At 37.6% G+C, this 24,855-nt stretch overlaps 1 protein-coding gene across 1 annotated transcript; it reads left to right on the forward strand.

Moving 5' to 3' along the window:
- The first annotated feature begins 1,956 nt into the window (after positions 1-1,956).
- Positions 1,957-20,163, forward strand: LOC129258027 (F-box/LRR-repeat protein 5-like). Its single transcript, XM_064096105.1, has 8 exons — positions 1,957-2,010; positions 3,374-3,520; positions 4,944-5,138; positions 6,091-6,214; positions 11,751-11,996; positions 14,490-14,779; positions 16,367-16,449; positions 17,653-20,163. Exons 1-8 carry the CDS (start codon positions 1,957-1,959, stop codon positions 18,164-18,166), a joined length of 1,653 nt encoding a protein of 550 aa, XP_063952175.1. The 3' UTR covers positions 18,167-20,163.
- The last annotated feature ends 4,692 nt before the right edge of the window (positions 20,164-24,855 follow it).

Genomic DNA, 24,855 nt, shown 5'->3' on the forward strand with positions numbered 1-24,855 from the left:
TCATTTTCAGGTCAACGTTAAAGTTTACATGCAAGACTCTCTTATGACACCTAACTCCGCAACCGTAAGTCGCATTTCATCCAAACTTGGATGGTAGATGGACTTGGGGGACGTGCATGTTATGCTGCAGTTGGAGGTCACATGGTTAGGTCAAAGGTCAGTTTGAGGTCAACGTTAAAGTTTACATGCAAGACTCTCTTATGACACCTAACTCCGCAACCGTAAGTTACTTTTCAACAAAACTTAGATGGTAGATGTACTTAGACGACCTGCATGTTATGCTGCAGTCAGAGGTCACATGGTAAGGTCAAAGGTCATTTTCAGGTCAACGTTAAAGTTTACATGCAAGACTCTCTTATGACACCTAACTCCGCAACCGTAAGTCGCTTTTCAACCAAATTTGGATGGTAGATGGACTTGGGGGACCTGCATGTTATGCTGCAGTCAGAGGTCACATGGTAAGGTCAAAGGTCATTTTCAGGTCAACGTTAAAGTTTACATGCAAGACTCTCTTATGACACCTTACTCCGTAACCGTAAGTCGCATTTCAACCAAACTTGGATGATAGATGTACTTAGGCGACCTGCATGTTATGCTGCAGTCAGAGGTCACATGGTAAGGTCAAAGGTCATTTTCAGGTCAACGTTAAAGTTTACATGCAAGACTCTCTTATGACACCTAACTCCGCTACCGTAAGTCGCATTTTATCCAAACTTGGATGGTAGATGGACTTGGGGGACCTGCATGTTATGCTGCAGTCGGAGGTCACATGGTTAGGTCAAAGGTCATTTTCAGGTCAACATTAAAGTTTACGTGCAAGGCTCTTATGACAAGTGTTATTCCCTCCCAGTCATTTCACAATGAAGTTTCGATATAATTCTCTTGCGTGCCCTCGCAAATCACGATATTTCTGGTCATTTTCATAAGTGGGTGAGACACAAAATTGCTTTTGCCTTGTTTAATACACTGAGCTGTGATTTACATGAAATTGCTTAGGCTTAATTTTCATTTTGTTAATCATTGTCGAGCTTGGAAAAAGTGTGGAGAAATAAGTAAATGCAAAATGAAATATAAATCCACTTTAAGTGATAAAGACATAGTGAAAAAATGCCGGAGATACTTTTGTTCAGATTCAGTTATGCCCTCAGATCCAGCTGGCACAGAAAGGGTAAAGGTTGTGCTTACTAAGTGTTGAAATTTCAATTGGGTGGTAAAATTGTTACAAAATACTTGAATGTATCCGTTTTTATTTCATTTGACTAAAAGTGCAAGGGAAATGTTTTGCAGGGTAAGTTTGATTTCGCCCTGTCCCTTTGACACAGCGTGAAAACGAGCATTTCTGCGCAAACAGATTTCTGCGAGCTTTACAAAAATGGACAGTGCTCATTCAAGTGTAACATTCTGTCAAAACTTTTACTTTCATTGGATAGATGAGACCCAAACCCAAGATTATATGTGAAAAATTACCCACATTTTGTATATTTTTTTAATTCCCAGGGCTTTTTCAAAGTATAAACTTTTTGTCTCGCCCACCAGAGGTGAAGGCGAGACTTAGGGATCCAAATGTCGTCCGGCGTCCGTCCGTCACAAACTTGTAATGACACATAACTCCACAACCGTAAGTCGCTTTTCAACCAAACTTGGATGGTAGATGGACTTGGGGGACCTGCATGTTATGCTGCAGTCTGAGGTCACATGGTAAGGTCAAAGGTCATTTTCAGGTCAACGTTAAAGTATACATGCAAGACTCTTATGACACCTAACTCCACAACCGTAAGTCGCTTTTCAACCAAACTTGGGTGGTAGATGGACTTAGGGGACCTGCATGTTATGCTGCAGTCTGAGGTCATATGGTAAGGTCAAAGGTCATTTTCAGGTCAACGTTAAAGTTTACATGCAAGACTCTCTTATGACACCTAACTCCGCAACCGTGTGTCGCTTTTCAACCAAACTTGGATGGTAGATGGACTTGGGGGACTTGCATGCTATGCTGCAGTCGGAGGTCACATGGTAAGGTCAAAGGTCATTTTCAGGTCAATGTTAAAGTTTACATGCAAGACTCTCTTATGACACCTAACTCCTCAACCGTAAGTCGCATTTCCACCAAACTTGGATGGTAGATGGACTTGGGGGATCTGCATGTTATGCTGCAGTCGGAGGTCACATGGTAAGGTCTAAGGTCGTTTTCAGGTCAACGTTAAAGTTTACATGCAAGACTCTCTTATGACACCCACTAACTCCGCAACCGTAAGTCACTTTTTAACCAAACTTGGATGGTAGATGGACTTAGGGGACCTGCATGTTATGCTGCAGTCTGAGGTCATATGGTAAGGTCAAAGGTCATTTTCAGGTCAACGTTAAAGTTTACATGCAAGACTCTCTTATGACACCCAACTCCGCAACCGTAAATCACTTCTCAACCAAACTTGGATGGTAGATGGACTTGGGGGACCTGCATGTTATGCTGCAGTCGGAGGTCACATGGTAAGGTCAAAGGTCATTTTCAGGTCAACATTAAAGTTTAGGTGCAAGGCTCTTATGACAAGTGTTATTCCATCCCAGTCATTTCACAATGAAGTTTCAATATAATTCTCTTGCGTGCCCTCGCAAATCACAATATTTCTGGTTATTTTCATAAGTGGGCGAGACACAAAATTGCTTTTGCCTGCACTGTATTGTGATATTACGATCTTGAAAAGAGTTTCTGCATATTGTCAATATTTTAGAATCAATCCTGATATGTCAATTTTTTTTAGACTAGTGCACTCACGTCGATCATGATGTGATGTCCATTATTAAAAATTGAAACGAAATACAAATGTTTCACATCAAGCTCTAAATTCATATTTGATGATTATCATATGCAAATTATTGTTAAATATTATGATTAAATAACATTCTGTGGTCACGATATTAATATTGCTCATGAAAGCAAGGTTTATTTTACGTTGATCGAGTCAATTTTCTGGTTTGATTAAAGCACAGTACTGCGCATGCGTGATCGATGGCAATGACTTCCATTCATGAATTCATCGTGCATAAATTATCTCAGCACAAGCAGACGAGCAAGACTCGAATTCTGATCGAAGTAAACTTCAAATTAATGGTGAATAGGCATCATAATTGGTTTCATTTGGGGGGGGAGATATACATGTAAATCAAGTAAGTAGTAGTCAAGTTAGACAGTTGTGTGAACCAAACGAAACGGCCAGCTGACGTGTTTGATCTTTTTTTCTTGTTTTTCGATGCACCGATTTTGCCAAATCTGCACTGGCGCTCGATGACATTGTTCGAATGCCGATTTTAAAATCGATTCGACTCAGGCTTAATTTATTTACACAGATCTTTTTTCCCGTCTCATAATGACTTGCAGTTATCAGAAGTCGACCTTTCGAGCTGTTCCGACCTCCGTTCATTGCTATGGAGTTTGAAGGCAACTTTCTCCGAGTTTAAAACTCATGAACACATTGAGAATGAATGCATTATGTGGAGACTGAAGAACAGATTACAATTTCTCAAGGTAATCAAAATTTCCATCTTGACATGTTACATGTATGAGCAGAGGCTTTATATGAAGTATGATGGTGGTCCTCAAGTCTGTGCACCTAACGATTTAGTTAAGATTTAACATGAATATCTTTTTATTTCACAAAATCTTTCATTTGATAATGTGTAAGTGTGCCATATATCTCATAAAAATTTGAAAGAAATATTTTCTTGGAAAAAACCTTTGAATGAATTATGCGCATATGACCACTAGTTTCCACCCAGCCTATACTAGTATCCACCCAAAGAGGTATAGATGGCGCTATTTGCACGGTCTCAAGTAAGATCGCTATTCACTGATATTTTTCAATTCCAACTTTCCAAGCTCTAAAATGGATCCAGGATTGGATTGAGGTGAGCGGATCCAGGAAGGGGGGATGAGTGTTTTGCCCCCCCCCCCCCACCTTTAATATTTTATAGTTTTCCTTTTTTTTGTTTTTTTTTTTTGTTGCTTTTTACCTGTTGTGTATTTGTAATGGGATAAAAAAAAAAATTATATGAGGGAAAAGGAAAAAAAGAGGGAGAAAGGAAAAGAAATGTAGTGGGAAAGAAGAAATTATTGTTCATTATAATGTTATATCATAAACATTTTTTTCATAACTTTATGAAACATAATTTGCTCAGGGCCTTTGTCTTTATTGTTCCTGGTCCTCGCATTGTCTGTTTAACTAGATATAATATATACGGTAGATCAAATATTTTTTTGAAACACTATAGTTTTCAAATTTCAAGTATATTTGAGAGACCTGACGTTGTCAAATCAAGTCAATTTACACCAAATATTTCCTCGCACTTCGAGTTATTATTGTTTTATGTATTGTCAATGAACATAGTATTGTATCTTATGAATGGTGTTTTTTGTGAATAATCATTTTATAGTAGTTTTCAAAGTCAGCACTGCTGCTACATTGAATCGCGCGATGCAGGTGAGACTGCCAGAGGTGCTCCACTTGTTTATGATGTTAACGTCTCTGAAGCTTTTTAAACATATTTCTGTACATTTTCAATTTTTTTTTTTACCATATACAATTATGGTCTCAACCTATCCAGGTGCACAATGTCTGGATGTCAATTATTTCTGCATAGGTTAATGCACCTGTGTCATGTATCATAAACTTATTAACCCTGTGACCTAGCACACAATATGTTCCCATTTAGATTGATTAGATTCAATACAGACTTGTCATTTGTCAATACAGTGTAGGGTAAAACAAAAACAAAATTTATTTTAATAAGTAGGCCTACATACGTAGTTGATTAAGCATCTTGGATTTTTATTCTTTATTTTGACATCCTTGGACTGGAACTGAACATTTATTCAATGGATCCACTCCTCATTTCCATTTTATACATAGTCAAATGAAATGACATATTGATGTTTTATATGAACATTTCAGGTTGAGATATCAGCTGTGTCTGAGGTTCATTCTGATAACAAGCTTAGTGAGATGGTGGAACTAGTTGAAAATGCCTGCTGTCAAGCAGAGAAGTGCAATTTCTCCAAGCAAGCAGCCCAGATTGGCCAAAACCTTATCTCGGCTCTCCGTAATTTCACAGAGGATTTCTTGCCCCACATGCAAGAGGAGGAAGAGGTTGGTTTTATTCATAACCTTGGAATTGGAACTTGAGTTGGAACTATTATAATGTTTAATTTCTTAATCCCCTTTATAAAAATGTAAATTTTACATGTCTAACACTCATGCTCCAGGCTGAAGATGTTCATATCTCAATAAATAGAGTAAAATTCACAGAGAAAAATGCTGAAAATTTGATCAAAATCAGATGACAAATAAAGAAGTTGTTGAATTTTAAAGATTTGCATTATTCCGATGAAACAGTTCTAGGCATGTCTTCTTGAATATTCATTAGGTGGGCTCATGATGTCATATCCCCACTTGTTCTTTTGTATTTTATTATATGAAATAAGGTTTATTCAATTTTTTCTACCAAGAACAAAACCAATTGGATTGACAACTGATTAAGTGCATTAGACATTTATTGCCGCATCTTATTTCACCTTAATGGATTCCTATCAGTTCTTTTGGGTAAAGTCCTATAAAAATCATTCACATTTATTAGTCAAGCTAGATGATGTGTAAATTACAGATTTGCTTTTTGCAATGATAGGATTGATAAATTGAGTTCATCATACTCTGCCAAACAAAGTTTGAAGGGGATATATATGAATAAGCATGCATTCGGTCGGTCAGCCATTGTATTTCCTCTGATGCTGCAGAATTCTCATGTACACACAATGGTCTTTGAGTTAGATGTGCAAGACCTATTTTGGGGGTACTACATTGCCATGGTATGCCCCTTTAGCCATGGGTAATGTGGTATATAAATTGCCATGATATGGGATTCATGCTTATTATGTAGTGGAGCCTTTGGCATGTTCAGGGATTCATGTTTATTATGTAGTGGAGCATTTGGCGTGTTCAGGGTTGGTTACTATTACTTTTCTTAAAATTCTCCTATACAATAAGTTGATAATGTCATGACTAATATGATTTTTTTTTTTTTATGATTGACATTTGACAATAGATTTTCCAGCCTCTATTAATGGAATATTTCAGCTACAGTGAGCTTAAAGAAATTAAATCTGATGTGATTGACAGACACCAGAAACTCACCAAGTACTGCCCAGAGGAAAAGAAAGAGTTAAAAGGTATGTTTGTTGCCTACTGGTATCTGAATTACAAAGCCTATCTTTATCACATGTACAGAATTTTAGTAGTCAACCCTCAATCATAATACTACCCCCCTCCCCTATTTAATACTAAACCAAACCCAAACTGACTACTTATGAACACAAAATCAATTAGAGATGAGAAAACATCATGTTTGTCATTTCAGGAGAGGTGATAAATGTTCATTCTATTGTCAGCCTGTGTTCTAATGATTCTCAAAGTTCTCTTTAAACTAGCCAGAAGGTGAATACAACTTGTAGGGAGTAATGACTATTGTCAAGGTGGTTCTTTTTGAAAACTTGGTTATTTAGAAATGCCACTAGATTGACTACTTATTTTTAATGACTTCTTTATGGGGATGCTTGGTTTGGCATACATTGTCAACTGATTCTTCAAATCTTTTAGACTTATCAATTTATATGCTAATATCCAATCTTCAGTTTATAAGTACATTTCCTCATGGAGGCATGTCTTTAGCTTTGGTAAAGGCTCAGTGATATGAATAAGACTTAAGTATCATCTATCATCATAATGTTACAAAAGAATAGAAGTCATTGAATTTGCTTTTATGTACGCCCGTCCTACGGGACATATTATGGTATCGCCCTCGGTGTCCGTCCATCCTTTAGCTTTTCCTTGTAAACGCAATTACTTCAGTTAACTTAACCTAAGCTTATATAATTTAGTGGCTCATATAATTTGGTGCGTATGATACAAGCATGGATCCCAGGAAGCCTATTGATTTTGAGGTCAAAGGTCAAGGTCTCAGTGACATGTTTTCATCTTACCCTTCTGCAGTCCTTGTCCTTAATTTAACTTCAGTTTAAATTAAGCTAGGCTCGCAACGTTCTCGCCAGGTTCACTCTGACGCTTGGCGGCGCAAAGCGACGCAAGCCGCGCAGCGGCCTCGGTGCGTGCGAAGCACGCACGTGGGGAGGGTTCGGGAGGGGGGTGTCCCCCCTCCCTTTGCGCGGTAGCTATCGAAAATGTCAATATCGACGAGCTTAGATTGCTGCTAAATGCACCACATTTTATGTCTATTTAATGCTTCTCCGGCCACACAGCTGTAACGGTTGCGCGAATTGCGATTGAAGCAGAAAGGCAATCACTGATAACTTAGAAATTGAAGTCAATCTCATTTTATACTTACAGTTTATAAATCATTTACATCGATAAACTAACTCCATTCTTTCCAATGTTCAGATCGATATCGCTACATCCTTAAAAGTGCGATTAATTTTGTGAATGCGTGTCGTTTCTTATGTCAATGACCGACTGCATCTACGGACCGCATGCGTAGCCCTTTGAGCTTGCGCTGCGTCACGCCCTTACTAAATCCAAAGATTGTTCCGACTATATACCTCGGTCACATTTGTTCTACGGCGCCCGTACGGCGAGTCGAAAACAGCCGTTATAACATATTTTGTACCAGCTGAATAGGTGGTTTGAATAAAAATGAATAAAACGGCTGTTTTCGACTCGCCGTAGAGCAAATGTGACCGAGGTATTATTTGGAAGCCTCGGAAGTTTTCTTCCGAGGCTTCCAAATAATGGGCATCGGTATTCATGAGACGGGGTCCCCAACTTATATAATTTGCATGGTTTTTTGTTTGGTTTATTCGATACTCACTGAAACTATAACTCTCATAAGACTTCTGTTGATGATGTTTATACTAATAATTTCCAATCGAGATTCTTTTATCACTGTCAATTATTGCTGTGTTCATTTGTATTGTTCGTTACTCACCTATAAAATAATGAATGTGCTGTGCTCATCACGAGCGTGAGAAATATTTTTAGTCATTCATAATACTCTAATATTACGAATTTGTTGTTCTTATATGCGATTTAAAATGTTTTGAAAGTATAGGTTAATTGACAGAAAATAAGATTTCTATTTTTACATAATACATTATGTAGGCCTACAAATACAGCGTGTGTGAAAGAGAGGAAGAGGGGTGGGGTTGTAGGATGGTCGAAGGGAGAGAGCGATAGGGGAGGGGTCGTGGCGTGGACAATGACAAGGGGATGTTGAGATCGTGTGTGTGGGATTGGTGAAGAAGTCAATATTCGAAGCGAATACATTTTTATAGACGTGTCTATACTACCGATGATGACGGCCGAATAATCTTTCTTTACATGTATATTTTGGTGAATTTAAAAAATATTTTCTTGCACCATGAGTGGGATGATCGAGGTACGTGATTCAATAATTTGCATCACAATATCACTATAGGTGTAGTTTGAAAATCACGAACAGTTTATTAAAAATTAATAAAAGAGAAAGATCTTCTTAATTTTATAGCCCCCTTCCAGCATAAACACCATGAAGAGTTTTTGAGGTCACGAAATCAGCTGATTCGCACTCAAACAACAGGTTAACAGGTCACACACGTGGGACACATTCCAAGGGCGGGAATTCGGGGAAACCCGTTTTCAAGCACAATGATTGGCTCAACCCAGAAAGTGAATACTAATTAGATCACGTGCCATCGGCTTTGGGGCGTCTCGTTCACATTCCAACTCATTTCATAAATACCATCCACTCGCAGTTTAATTAGGCTAACGACGTTGTCAAGATATAACTCGTATATTAAAAGCACAATTGTGATATAAAACATAAAGACATAAGTGAACTTGAAAAATTCATCCAACAATATTCAAATTATACTAGCAACTCATTGTGGGCGTGAAAAAACGATATACATATCCGATATCCTCTAAAACGTTCACACATATCAACTTCAATAATTCGTACTTGAAACGAATATCTGTGAATGAATTGCCAATTCCACTTTGTTGAATGTGTACTTCTATCGAAATCTATTGAATGACCTACCCCTTCCGACCCAAGGTGGATTTTCCAATCGCCATAAAGATTATGCAGCCACAATCACAGTAGACACATCCATAAATGAATATCAATTCCATTCGCTACGAACAATCCCCTCCCCACAAAGTCACAAACATCCCATCATTTTCATCTACATTGCCCACGGCCACCCCCCATTATTCTCTTTTTTTCCTTTACACAAATTAATTTCAAATGATATTTCATTTTAAATCGTAGTTAAGCAATTGTACAACAAATTCATAAAGCATTCACTGTGATGACTAAAAACATTTCTCAGGCCCGTGACAGGTGCGCTCATTATTTAATTGGCAGGCAAAGAGTAATAAAGAACAATACAAATGAAAATACACTGTACGTATAACTCACATTCAAAAATGAGTCGTAATGATAAAAAATGTTAATAATATTAATAAAGATTATTAATTATGAAAATTATAATAGATTCAATGAATATATGAAAAAAAATCAAATTAAATTAGTTTTGGATCCCATCTAATTTTCTTCTTCTCTATAAGTACAGACCACCGTCTGGCGTATTGTCGTATTTTGGAAGACTATCGGATCCCCGGATCAAGGATTTTGATGCCATGTGCGATTTGTATTATGAATGTGACCGTTGCGAGCGCAAGAGCAGTGGCACAGAACTTGGTAGACACGCCGTCGCGAAATTAATCAAGTTTCAAAAGATCGATGTAGAGATCAAGACTTTGGAAATAATGGAGTAAAATCGGAATTTAAATGTGAATAAATCATTTTGATGTAAGTAAAAGTTGGACATTATATCAATCCATTCCATTGGCTTTGTCATTATTAACGTGATCTTTGAAGTTTTCTCAATTCGCTCTACGACTACGGCAGTGTCATCAGAATGCATTCAATGAATTCATGTAGATGTAGAGCTCTATAAAGGCTGGGGCCTGGGAGGAGATGAAACTATATTTCGATCGAATTTTGATAGTAATTTTGACACACTTTATTTTTGACATAATAAGTGACAATATCAACTGAAATTCGTAATAATCTAAATTACATTGCCCAAGCCAGTAACCCACGATACTCCTCTCCCCTCACTTGTTATTGAGCGTATTTACTACCATTTTAAAGACGTAAATAATGTGGGCAATGCGATTAGCAAATGCGAGGTAAACATCTTCGCGCTTCCCACAAAAGAGATTGGGCCTCGAGTCGAGGTCGTATCGTATATAGCGCACTAGTACTAGTAGTAGTAGTGAGTGAGTCAAAGAAATCCCGGGAAGAAATCGTGGACGAAATAATCGACAAGTTTATTATAGGATCTGAAAAGCAGATTATTTTTTAATATATTATTCAGTTTTTGTGTAGATCTAGGCCTGCTTTACAGTTGTCGGCCACGGTTGTCGGGGAAGTTCACGGTTGGCGGATTTGCCCTGAAAATTTTCAGGGTTGGCGGCGCCCGCCAACCGTGACGCATGGTAGCGAGAACGTTGTAGGCTCGTATAATTTGGTGTGTATAATACAAGCATGAATTCAAAGAAGCCCATTGATTTTTAGGTCCAAAGGTCAAAGGTCTAGGTCACACTAGCATGGATCCCAGGAAGCCTATTGATTTTGAGGTCAGAAGGTCAAAGTTGAAGTCGCCACTTTCCACTTTTTTTGCTTGACCAATAACTCCATTTTCCACATTACAGACGGGCGTATTATGTACTTGCCTTAGCGACACTCTTGTTGACCATTAGAATTTCAATTTGGTTTTGATAATCCAGTAGATTTTGAATGTGGCATCTAGCGCCCTCTCTCAACAATATTTTTATTTCAAATAGAAAATTAAACACTTAAAGGCCTGTGACTGGCTTGCGACTGGGTGAGGGGAAATGTGACGTCACAGCTCTTGTCAGCTTGAGCGTCGCAGACCGGTCAGAGACAAGTCGCAAGGAAAATCGTAAGGATTTGACATGTTGAATCCTTATGACTGGATAGCAAGCTCAATCCAAATTCCAGCCAATCAGACAGCAGAGTTGCATGACGCGTATATGATAAACAATGCGCATACGCAGTAGTAAGCGCACTTTCTCAGTTGCTATGCCAAAAAGCATAAAGCGCATGCGTGAGTCGCAGATCGGATCGCAAGGTGTGCGGTGTTGAGGCTTATGACTACCTTGCGATTCATCTCCCCTCACTCAGTCGCAAGCCAGTCGCAGACCAGTCGGGTCGTAAGGTGTGCAGTGGCCTTTACAGATTTGGTGATTTGATATCGGAAAACTACTGACAAAGGTCATATCCTGACATTTTCAGCAAATTCCATGTTCGAGAAGAGGTTTTATACAAGATATAAATATGTAGATATTTTTATTTTTATTTGGCACCAGTTTGAATTGAATTTTGATTTAAAAATTTAAAAATTTATCTAATAAATGAGTAACAAGAAATGAATGAAACCATTTTGACGATTGTGAAAATTAAGTTCGCTTCCAGTTTTAATTACACATTGGATGGTAGTCCTAGACCCATTTCCTGAAGGCTTATGATTATGGTAGTGTTGTTATGTTAATTACCATGAAAAAATTATTTTGATTGGGTTCTTAGCCTTGTTACAATATTTTCAAAATAGGCATTGTGGTATTAAAGTATCAATGCAATAGGCACTTGGCATTGTATGATTTTGTCTTCCTTTCACAAATCAGATAATAGAGTTCCAAGTGACGCCTCTCAAATTGTGACTGAAAAGGAGCAGGTATTTAATGAAGAGATAGAGGAGGATAACACATTGAGTAAGATCCAAGGTCTTCCTGCTGAATTGCTGCTACAGATCTTTTCTCACCTTAACCCCTTGGATTTGAGCCAATGTAGCATGGTGTGTACCCGGTGGGCAGGAGTAGCAAGAGATCCATCTATCTGGAAGCATCTATATCCATCACGCTGGGCTAAAGGTAAGTGATTAATCATAACAGTTATCTTCGCTTATGAGGTTTTATGCATGTAAAGCCCCAGTCAAAAATAGACACCAGAAAACCAGAGAGAGAGATCCATGTAGAGACACCATCGGCATCCTTGGAGGTCAGTAAATGCCCAGGAGGCCAACAATGCAGAACTTTATGGGGAGGTCAAAAATATCTGGCATCATCCATCATCCGTGGACTTTTGTGTTGGCAGAGCAATCCAGGATAGTCCTTGTAGCTGACCTGTAGGTATGTGTAGCTCAGGGTTGGTCCGTGTAGACGTCATGCTCTCCCGGCATGGTCCTGGTGTAGATCCATGTGCCTATGCCATGTTGATAATGTGTGTACAGTCATCAACACTTGTCGATGCTCAATCTGGGGTAATACTATCCTAGACCGCCCCAGATCATGCCGACATGGTCCGGGAATTGCTGTGTAGATCCTCGAGAATCTGTGTTGTGTTTGACTGGGGCTTAAGCTGGTCCTGGCTGTGTCAGGCCATTATAATTGTTGTTTTTTATCATTAGCCAGTGATATTTATTTGTATAACTCATTATTCACACACACACACACACACATGCTCACCCACACACCCATTCGAGTGTGCACATATTCTTTTAAACTTGGTTTGTATTAAAGGAGAATGAAACTCTTGGAGCAAGTTAGCTTTTGTGAAAGCAGAAAAATCAAATAATAAGATCAACAAAAGTTTGAGTAAAATAGGACTAGCAATAGAAGAGTTATGAGCATTTGAATGTCGAGATCACTAATGCTATGGAGATCCTCCCATTGGCAACGCAACCAAGATCTATGATATCACAGATGAACAACTCTCCCCTTTTGGACACTGAAAATATACCCCAAAACATCTCTTTTTGCTCTTTCTAATCATATGACAAACGATTCATCAATGATATAATGTTGTGAAACCTCTGTACTTGTCCTCTCATAAAGAGAACACCTCACCTTGTGATAGATTCTATAAAAGTGAGAATATAAGTGAAATAAGTACTAAAGCAATGAGGGAGTTGTACGTGTGTGACATCACAGATCTTGGTCGCATTGCCAATGGGAGGATCTACATGGCATTAGTGATCTCTATATTCAAATGCTCATAACTTTCTTATTATTCATTCAATCTTCCTCAAACTTCCAACAATATGTTTCTTTGATTTTTCTCTTTGATATGGATTCAGCTGGTTTCAAGGGTTTCATTCTCCTTTAAACATTCTTCAAAAATCATTTACTGTAAACGCTGTTATTTTCGCGGGATAAATTTTTGCGCTTGGCGGCTTCAAAACATATCCGCGGGTTCTTGAATTTGTGCTGCACACTATATAATCACAAAGTCACTTCCTTCTTCCCCATCTGTTAATGGTTTTAATTAACATTTCATTGCTGAAATGTATTTCCTGATCATAATTCTAGCTCTAAAGCGGCATAATTCAGCATTGTTTTGATCCAATCATGAGCTTTTGTGACATTTAGCGCAAATATTCTTTGCGGGGCGAACATCTGGTCAGGCAAAATGGAGGCGCTGCTGGCCTGGTATGGATGGCCGAGCACCCGGTCAGGACTGGGGATTACAGCTATTCAAAGTGCATGGGATCAATCAACAAACCTGGGCTATCGACAAGACGTCTTCTAAAAAACTAAACAGATCTAAACACTCACCAATTAAACTGCAAAACAACTTATATTCAAACAAAATCATAATTCAGATACCGATCTGCAACTGTAAAAAAAATGATCGCATTGGAACAAATTCTCGCGATACATAATGATTTTGGACTTCAAGCTTGCTTGCTTAAATATTGCCCTCTATAGGTCAAATTATGCAGTCTCCGCCAAAACGATACACGCAGTTAAACCGCGGTTCAAAACTTGCATTAAAATAGATGCTCATGAATTTGTGTGTCTTTAAATTCGCCCTCGCTGATCTTGCCGCGAAATCCGCGAAAATTTCCACTTTTACAGTATCTGAGTTCTTTGAACTGAATTAAACCGGTCTCATTAAAAGAGTCATATTTTATGATTTCTTGACCACTCAAAGAAGTGCTTTTTTTTTTGCATTGTTATTACTGGTAATAATGCATCTCATCCTTGTTATGAGTTACATTACCATCATGATTTTTCTTGTGTTATATGTTGTTGTTTTAGAAGTAAACTTTATTTTTACTATGTAGAGCCTGGCAAGTATTAAGTGGATTAAAAGGTTGAACAATTTGAGGAAGGAGAAAGAAACATTTATGAAATATTGGTAGAAAAGTAAATGGGTTGGAAATGTGAAAGGAGATTAGAAGATTAAATAGGTATGGGAGAAAAGTCTAAGTGGATGAAAAAATTGAACAGTTCGGAAAAAAAAAAAAAAAATTGCTCAACTATTGTTTGGAAAGTGAATGGGAGAAAACCCAATTGGGCATTTTTCACATGTATGAAGCAATTACAATTTCATTCCTAATCAAAATGTTTGTTTTGATGTAGGAGACTGGCAGTTTGGTGCATCAATTCACCTCTCTGAAGATAATGATTGTCAATCCTTTCATGAAGAAGATGTTTACGTTGTTATTGATGAGGATGCTGATTTTGATGAATCTGCTTCATCAGCAATTGAAAGTGACGCTAGTAATGCCAGCATGATCAGCTACAGAGCAGAATGCATCAGACAGGAGGCTCGCATGTTGGTTGCCATGGCAAAATATCTGATACCTCATGTTGGAGCTGGTGTGGAGACGATCATCCTGTGTAATAGCAAAGGAGTTACTAATGGCTTGGTATGTTAATGATGATTAAATCAATAATCAAATTTTATTGTTTATGCATCATTAATATTTCATTTTATGAAATGTATTGATGAGCATGTTTTTCTTTTTCTTTTTTTGTTTAATTTCTAGCATCATCAAGAGAGCGAAGTTGGCTCAGTCGGTAAAGCGTCTGCCCGTCGAACCAAAGATCGTGGGTTCGAGTCCACCTCGGGCGGATGACTGAAGCCAGTGCGTTAACGTCTCTCCCATGTTTCATAAATGCAGGCTATGTTACAGTGGAAAACACTCCGTCCCTCGGATAGGACGTTAAATGGAGGTCCCATGTAGAGGAGTTTCACCACCTTTGCACGTTAAGAACCCACTGCACTATTCGAATAAGAGTAGGGGGAAACCCCGGTGTAGTGGTCCACCTGCATTCCCCCAACCAGTTATCGGGAGGAGAGACCTGCGGGTCACAGTTCTGTGTGCGCGCCCTTGTAGGCGACCCAGATTGGCTGGCTCCTCCAATGCGCCTTTGAATGTCTTTGACAGATATATGGCGCTATACAAATGCTGTGCATCATCATCATCATCATCATCATACTCTTAATGCGTTTGTCTCTTTCCTGCAAGAAAGTATTGAATAAAATAACAGATACGTCATGTTATAATGTAGATATCTACTTACTGCTACAGAACAAAAACAAAAATGGAATGCTTATAGACAAATGAATTGTTAAACAGCAATCAAGTTGAATGCTAATGTATGTAAACATATTGATGTTTTAAAGTGGGTCCCACAAAAAATGAAACCAAGGTTTAGCGATGACTTATCATAATTTAATCACAAATACAATAGACAAATGACCTATCATTGTAAAGCTTAGAATGTCTTCTTTCAGCTGGTTTAACACACAAGATTTTTCATTGAGTGAGTAAAAACAATTTGAAGAAAGGATAGCAAAAAGTCATTTGGCAGGGGGTATCAAAATTTCAAGAAAATCAATATCTGCTCTTAAATTTGATAGCTAAATCGCAGAAAATGGTCAAGAAATAACAAACTTGTTTCTTCGATACACTGCTTGTATTTCCATAATTTCATGAAACATACATGTCACTGGTTTCCCAGCGAAGCTATCGTATGGTTAACAAAAGACTTTCTGCATGGCTGATCGTCAACAAAACGGAGTGTCAAGTAAGTCTAAAAGCTATCCTGTAAAACCTTTTCATTTTATGAAATTGTTTGAATTCAAGCCTTATTTCAAATAAACAGAACTTTGTTATTTCTTGACTGTTTACTGTAATTGAGGTATCAAATTAAAGAGCTGATAATGAACTTTTTTTTAATATGATTTTCTTTTTGAAACTCAGATACTGCCTGCCAAGTGACTTTTTTGTTTCCTTTCTTCAAATTGTTTTGAATGAGTGAGGAATAATTTAAGTTATTTCAAATGAAAGAGGGGACCCTAAGCTTTACAGTGTTAGGTCATTTGTCTATTGTATTTGCGATAAAAGCATGATAAATCTCGGTTTCGTTTTTTGTGGGATGCACTGTATAGCACTAAAGTAAGACCAATTTTTTTTTATAATCCTTTCATATTATTTATTCATCTCTAGGTTTACAAGTTACTTGTCCAGTGTCCTAACCTGCAATATCTCGATTTGTCTGAAACCAAGATATCTGACATTGCTTTCAAAGGGTAAGTCATTTTGTGGAGCAAGAATATATATATAATTATACATGTATAATTAGGACCTTGAATGCAAGAAAAATTGATTGAATCCTACTGTGTACTATGTTCTCGTGCGCAAAATTATACTGCTCCAGTCTGGTAGTCTTGTTTTGTTTGTTTTTGTCTCACCTGCATAGCAGAGTGAGACTATAGGCTCCGCTTTTCCGACGGCGGCAGCGTCAACATCTAATCTTAACCAAAGGTTAAGTTTTTGAAATAACTGCATAACATAGAAAGTATATGGACCTAGTTCATGAGACTTGGCCATTAGGATAATCAAGTATTACTGAACATTCTGCCTTAGTTTCAAGTCAAATGACCAAGGTCAAAGGTCATTTAGGTTCAATGAACTTTGGCCAAGTTGGGGGTATTTGTTGAATTACCATCATAACTTTGAAAGTTTATTGAACTGATTCATAAAACTTGGACATAGGAGTAATCAAGAATCACTGAACATCTTGGGCGAGTTTCTGGTCACATGATTAAGGTCAGAGGTCATTTAATGTCAATGAATTTTGGCCAAGTTGGGGTATTTGTTGAATTACAACCATAACTTAAAAAGTTTAAGGGTCTGATTCATAAAACTTGAACATGAGAGTAATCAAGTATCACTGATCATCATGTGCGAGTTTCAGGTCACATGACCAAGGTCAAAGGTCATTTAAGGTCAATGAACTTTGGCCATTTTGGGGGTATTTGCTGAATTACCATCATAACTCTGAAATTGTATTGGTCTGGTTCATAAAACTTGGACATAAGAGTAATCAAGTATCACTGACACGTCTTAGGTCACATGATCAAGGTCAAATGTCATTTGGGGTCAATGAACGTAGTATTGTAACATTATATGAATGGTGTTTTTGGTGAATAATTATTTTATAGTAGTTTTCAGAGTCAGCACTGCTGCTATATTGAATCGTGTATTTGCAGGTGAGACTGCCAGAGGCACTCCACTTATCCTCAGCGGCTTTCTATATAAACTTACTTTTCATCAATGACTACATTCTTTTTTTTATGGTAAGCCACCATGTTGTCCAAATTCTGGCATTCTTCCAATTCAAAGCCAACTTTGAAAGATCTTGGGGTGATGGATATGCTGTTGCTTGTCATTTAATATTTATATAGATTAAAGTTGTGACTAAATAATATGAATATCATGTTTTTTCACAGTCTTGGAAGGAATGGTGTAGGTAGCAAACTAAAGCACCTGGATATCTCTGGTTGTGTAAACATCACAGACACAACCCTCAAGAGGTTATCATCTATCAGACAAGCTCTACTAACTATGCCAGATAATCAGATCATCGACAGTTCCAAAGCTGATTGTCAGCATTGTATTAGTGACAAAAATGGCCGACCGCTGAATGTAGATGGTGCCCATGATCAAAGAGATCAGGGATGTTGCTCAATTAGGCACTGTGATGCACAAAATGATACAGACATTGTGAGCAGAATGCCGCAAGAGACACGTGACAGTGGTTGTCATTTGAAGAGTGATGTGATACACTCTCAGAGACGATCTATAGATTCTGCTCCAAGGACTAAGAGCCGCCATGTTGGCAGGCATGATAGGAGCAGTGATAGAGAGGGAGAACATAGCGATGGTGGAGGAAAGCTATCAAGTCAGCTTGAATTCTTGAGTTTATCAGGATGTTACAGAATCACAGATGATGGACTAAGGTAAGCTTATTATCTAGGTGAATTTGGTTAAAATGGTATCATCAATCATTAAGTGAGATTGAGACAAAGTAAAGGTCATTGGTAGAATATAAGAGGCCAAACATTCAAATGTGTTGATATTATTAATAATGTATTATTTTTTTTCAGGATGGGGCAAAATGTGACATGTCAGTTTTACCTTGATGATATTAACATCAGTTCGTGTAAGCTTGATATATGGCTCTGTATTCTTTTTTTCAAAGAATGAATGAATCCTTTCTTACTAATGAATGGAAAAACAATAACAAGTATGTGTGTGTGTGTGTGTGTGTGTGTATAGTAGTAGGAGGAGTATTAGTAGTAGTAGTAGTAGAAGTAGTAGTAGTAGTAGTAGTAGTAGTAGAAGGATAGTAGTTGTAGTAGTAGAAGTAGAAGTAGTAGTAGTAGTAGTAGTAGTAGTAGTAGTAGTAGTAGTAGTAGTAGTAGTAGTAGTAGTAGTAGTAGTAGTAGTAGTAGTAGTAGTAGTAGGAGCAGCAGCAGCTACACAGGACTATATTCAATATAATGAAAGGTATTACCACCAACCATGCAGTATACCTGTATGCTGTGGAGTACTACTCTATCTATCACTTCATGTAAACTGAGGTCAATATTATACAGATATTGCCTACCTAGAGTTTGAATATAACATTTCCTCTCCCCGACGGAGTTATATTTTTCCTAAGGGATTATATTTTGCCCGAAGCGCGCAGCGCTGAGGGAAAATATTCTCCCGAGGGAAAAATATAGCTTCGGAGGGGAGTTGAAATGTTATTTATTAAAACGATAGACCAGGCAATATCTGTTATATTATATAGTCTATATGGATCAGAGATTGCCTTCATCATCTGGCCCCGACCCGAAATTCTTACTACAGCTCTGATCCGTCTACGTCATAATAGAAAAAATTTGGAAAATACATCAAGCGCGTTCTTCATGCAATTGACGCATTAACACTAGCGCGTACATCAAATAAACTACATGATTACACAACTTGTAAGCAGCGAGTGACGTCACGTTAGTGAATATAACGCCGCAATTGAAAATACAACGCAGTTATATTCACTGAGGTGACGTCAAAACCTCGAATATACCAAATGCGATCCTCGCAGCTATGATCACGTGATGGCGTATTGACCTATCACTGATTCGAACCTACATAAGCTATGTAATATATGATTGTGGTAACCCAGGTGAGTGTGTATCTTTTATTAATAAGCTTGAAGGGAGAAACAAACACTGTTAATGAAGATTCACAAGAGCCTTGTGTGTCATTCTAATGTTTGGTACATTAGAATATTTTATTTACATTTTTATACTTCCTTAAAGGGGAATGAAACCCTTGGAACAAGTTAGCTTGTGTGGAAACAGACAAATCAAAGAATGAGATCAAAGAAAGTTTGAGAAAAATTTGATAAATAATGAGAAAGATAAAGATATGAGCATTTGAATATTACGATCACTAATGCTATGTGGAGATCCTCCCATTAAAATGCGACAAAGATGTGTGATGTCACATGTGAACAACTTTCCCTTTGATGGACTATAAAATACCCCCAAAATGTCTTTTCTTTGCTCTTTCTTATGGTGATACAAACTATCCATAATGCGTTCTTTGAAAATCTGAATTAAATGCCCTCCTATACAGTGTGTAAAAAAAAGTTTAGTTTAGAAGGCCACAGAGCTGTGATTCACATCAAATGGCATAGGCTTGATTTTCATATTGATAATCATTGCCAAGCTTGGGAAAAGTGTGGAGAATCAAGTATTAAATGAAATATGAAATGTGGTCCCACTTTAAATGATAAAAAAGAATGCTGGAGATGTCTGAAATAAACTTTTGTTTACATTCAGTTATGTCCACAGATCCATCTGGCACAAAAAAAAATGTAAAGGTTGTGCTTACCTAGGGTTAAAATGTTAATTTGGGTGGCAAAGTTGTTACCAAATGTTTAAATGTATATGTTTTTATTTCAATTTGCTAAAAATTCAAAAGAAATGTACTGCACGGTCAGATTGTTTTCGCCTTTCATCCTTGACACAGCGTGAAAATAAGCATTTCTGCGCAAACTGATATTTGCGAGCTTTACAAAAACAGACAGTGCTAACTCAAGCATAACATTCTGTCAAAACTTTTACTTTCATTTGATAGATGAGACCCAAACCCAAGGATATATATGAAAACATTATCCCCATTTTTGTCTCGCCTGCATAGCAGAGCGAGACTATAGGCGCCGCTTTTCCGACGGCGGCGGCGGCGTCAACATCAAGTCTTAACCTAAGGTTAAGTTTTTGAAATGACATCATAACTTAGAAAGTATATGGACCTAGTTCATGAAACTTGGACATAAGGTTAATCAAGTATTACTGAACATCCTGCTTGAGTTTCAGGTCACATGACTAAGGTCAAAGGTCATTTAGGGTCAATGAACTTAGACCATGTTGGGAGAATTATTTTCAAAATCTTAACCGAAGGTTAAGTTTTTGAAATGACATCATAACTTAGAATGTATATGGACCTAGTTCATGAAACTTGAGCATAAGGTTAATCAAGTATTAGTGACCATCCTGCTTGAGTTTCAGGTCACATGACCAAGGTCAAAGGTCATTTAGGGTCAATGAACTTTGGTCAAGTTGGGGGTATTTGTTGAATTACTATCATAACTTTGAAAATTTATGGATCTAGTTCATGAAACTTGGACATAAGGTTAATCAAGTATTAGTGAACATCCTTCCTGAGTTTCAGGTCACATGACCATGGTCGGTGGTCATTTAAGGTCAATGAACTTTGGCCGTGTTGGGGGTATTTGTTGAATTACCATCCTAACTCTGAAGTTTATGGATCTATTTCATAAAACTTGGGATATAAGAGTAATCAAGTATCACCCTGTGAGTTTCAGGTCACAAAACCAAGGTCAAATGTCAGTTAAGGTCAATAAACTTAGGCCATGTTGGGGTAATTGTTGAATTGCCATCATAACTTTGAAAGTTTATGGATAGAGTGAATGAAATGTGGTCATGGGTGTATTTGACAAGTCTTAAGTCACCGTTCAAATGTCATCTATGGTCAATGAACGTGGTATTATGTCATTATATGAATGGTGTGTTTGTGAATGATTATTTTATAGTAGTTTTCAAAGTTAGCACTGCTGCTATATTAAATTGCGTAATGCAGGCGAGACTGCCAGAGGCGTTCCACTTGTATATATTTTTAGCTCATCTGGCCCTTCGGGCCAGATGAGCTTACGCCCTGGCGTGGCGTCCGTCATCTGTCGTCCGTCCACAATTTCAAAATGCTTCTTCTTCGCCATTTAAAGTCCGATTTCAATTCTGTTTGCATTATATGATACCACTAGGTGGGGGATTCAAAACTTCTACCGGGTACACAGAATTTTGAAACTCATTAAATATGATAATTTATGTGCATTTTTCTAAATCAACAAAAAATACTATTTCTTTATTTGTTGACCGATTTTGAATTTTTTGCTTCCGTCTGGTAGAGCTTCATAAGGTCCACCAAACTTTTACACAGAATTTTGACTAGAACAATTTTTATGCTAATTTATGCGAAATTAATTTATGAATATTTTAAAAATTCACATAAAATGATTCTTCTTTATTTGTTGACCGATTTTGATTTTTTTTTTCCATCTGGTAGAACTTATATACAGAATTTTCAAATTTGGCAGAGCTTCCAAGTCTCCCGGATCCTGCGGGAGAATACTGGATTGCGATTCCAATCTCCCATTCTTCCGACCCAATGCCAAAATCTCCCGGATAATCAGGATTTTTAGCTGTTAAATTGTAAAATTCATACAAACGACTGTTTAACGAGTCTAGCATGTTCAACTCCCTAACACCCACGTGGAACCTCCTTATCACATTTTCATTTTACCCAGTAACTTCTACCAGTTTTTGTATAATCGTACATTGATTTCCCATGTAAATGAAGATAATTTTACTGAACGACTGGTGAAGTAGTCTAACAAGCCATTTTATTTCCGGGTTCTGCAATGTGTGTGATGAAAACTCTTCAGCGGTACTCCATGCACATGGCCCCCGATGCGCCCCGGCGCGGCTCCAGCCGGCTGCGCTGCGCCAGGAAGCTCCGAGAATTAAAGTTCACGAGCACTGCGAGGCATTATTCGAGCTGAAACTATGGATCAACGATGGGATTAACAAGTGGATTACTTTTACACCTCGACTTTCAATTTCAGGAATAATTTTATTGACAATCCTGAAGAATTAGAAGCAAAGTGGAGATTTTTTCGCCTACTTTCACTTGGGTTGATCGGATTCGAACATTCTCTCTTTCGTGAGTGAGCTAGCCTGGCGCTGGCTGGCTGAGCTGTGCGAAGCACGCCCCGTCCCGTTTTCATCCACACTACAATCGCATCGCCAGTGACCATGGAGATCATGGAGATGGAGTCATCCAAGACTATAAAGATAATTTTCAAGCAGAATGGGACTGTGTGACAATTTTCACAGGAATCCCTCAGAGACTTTAAACAGTCCACATATAAAGCTCATTTACCATGTTTACCACTTCTGCATCCCCTTCCCCCTCTGGCCAATTAAAGGTGTTTTCATGTTGAATGCATTCTTTTATGAATAATGAATTATTTAAAAAATCTACTGTATTGCCTGAAGTGTATATTTAGTCAATGACAATTCATGAATTCTCTCTAATGTGCATTTAATCTATCACAAATTTTTTTAATGGTTTAGACAGCTGTCAGTTACTATCAAATGTTGTTTCTTAATGTGTTATGCTACCCAAAACTCCCATCCGTGGGACAACGTTCCGCCGCTCCCTCACTAAATCATACCTCCGCGAAATCTACTGGATTCTATCATCCCAATGTTGGCAGCTCTGATTTGGATTAGAAAATTTTCTATGCTAATTTATGCAAAATTCATAAATTACAGAAAATGCCTCTTCTTTATTGTTGACTGAATTTCAAAATGCTTCTTAGTCATTTCAAGTCTGATTTCAATTCTGTTTGCTTTATATGATAGCAATAGGTGAGGGATTCAAAGCTTCTACACAGAATTTTGAAAGTCATTAAATATGTTAATTTATGCATATTTTTTTCATAAAATTCACATAGAATGCTTCTTTAATTGTTGACCGATTTTGATTTTTTTTTTCTTCCATCTGGTAGAGCTGCACGAGGTTCACCAAACTTCTTCACAAAATTTTGAAATATTGTCTACAAAATTATTTATGCTAATTTACCGGTATGCAAAATTTATTCATAAATCACAAAAAATGTTTTTTATTTATTTGTTGATCAATTTCAATTTATTTTGCTTTATATTGTAGCTCGAGGTGGTGATACAAAATTTCAACACAGAATTTTGAAACTCATTAAATATGCTAATTTATTCATATATTTACAAAAACTCACAAAAATACTTATTTATTTGTTGATTGATTTTGATTATTTTTGTTCCATCTGAGAGCTCCATGTACATGAGGTTCACCAAGGTTCTACACAGAGCTAAGAAACTTTGACTAGAAAATTATTTATGCTTAATTCAGGGCGCAACAAACCCGCTTGCCCGGGGCAAGTGAAAATGACGGGTGGGCAAGCATTTCTCAAAGTCAATTGCCCGATCGGGCAAGTGGTTGTTTTGAAAATAAAATTTTTAAAAATGTCAGTGATAATCACAACTATCTCTCACATCTTGTCAAACCAGTCAAAAAATAGTGGAAACTGATGTAAAATCAGCGCCAACTACAGATAATTTATCGCCAGGTACCTCGTTCGGTGCCATCCAGTGTTTCCACTCTTCCCGAAATTCTGGAAATTTCAGGAAATTTTGACTTTTTCCAGGAAGGGTTCGGGAAATGAAAAGATTCAAGGAAATTTCGGGAAATCCGAAAATTACAAATAAACAATTTTAACGTAGCAACTATTAATATTCAGGTTATATTCAAATAATTGTTTAACCTCCACATGTAGCTTTCCGCTCGCGCTCCGCGCTCGCATTTTGTAATTTTGTTCCTATTTTTAAAGAGGGCGTGAACAAAAAATGCTAAATTCCTTGATTTTAGCCACCTGGACCAAATTAAGGCTTGCTGAATTATTGCCTGATTTTCGTTTAAAATCAAACTTGGAAATTCCAGGAAATATCTATGAATTTCAGGAAATTTGGGATTCAGTTTCGGGAAATTTATTTTGGACCTGTGGAAACACTGGTGCCATCTCATCTTACGTTCTATGTGCGCATGCGCTACTATCTTGCGCAATTTGCTGATGCAACTCCCTTCAAAAAAAAAAAGCAAAAGTGGCTAAAATTTCACATTTTTTAATCTTTAAATACATGAAATGGACATCTATTTTCCATATTACCTTGAGATTGTTTTGATCTAGTTGGAAACAACCGAAAAAATGAAGAATATTCAGCTCTTTCTTGACCCTGATTTTGATGATGTTACACCATAGAGATGTATACTAATTACGCTAGAGTGCGGAGTCGCCATAGGCGCGCATACTTAACGTCTGTGATTGCGCGGAGCGTGGTCGGCCATTGCTCGATAGTTCTTGATTTGCAGAAGTACCCGGATGTACACATAGCTCGTGCGTTGTAACGCTGTGAAAAAGGGATGCCGTCTCCTGCCTTTTTTCTAGAAGAAAAGAATCCGACCTCATTACAATCGAAAATATT

This window comes from Lytechinus pictus, chromosome 3 (genome assembly GCF_037042905.1).
Source record: "Lytechinus pictus isolate F3 Inbred chromosome 3, Lp3.0, whole genome shotgun sequence".
NCBI classification, from domain to species: Eukaryota; Metazoa; Echinodermata; class Echinoidea; order Temnopleuroida; family Toxopneustidae; genus Lytechinus; species Lytechinus pictus.

Excerpts from the sequence above, each read along its gene's own strand:
- LOC129258027 (XM_064096105.1), top strand. The coding sequence starts at position 1,957 with ATGGTAGATGGACTTGGGGGACTTGCATGCTATGCTGCAGTCGGAGGT. Across the intron at positions 2,011-3,373 it reads CTGCAGTCGGAGGTCACATG|TTATCAGAAGTCGACCTTTC; the intron begins GTAAGGTCAAAG and ends AATGACTTGCAG. Across the intron at positions 16,450-17,652 it reads TCTGACATTGCTTTCAAAGG|TCTTGGAAGGAATGGTGTAG; the intron begins GTAAGTCATTTT and ends GTTTTTTCACAG.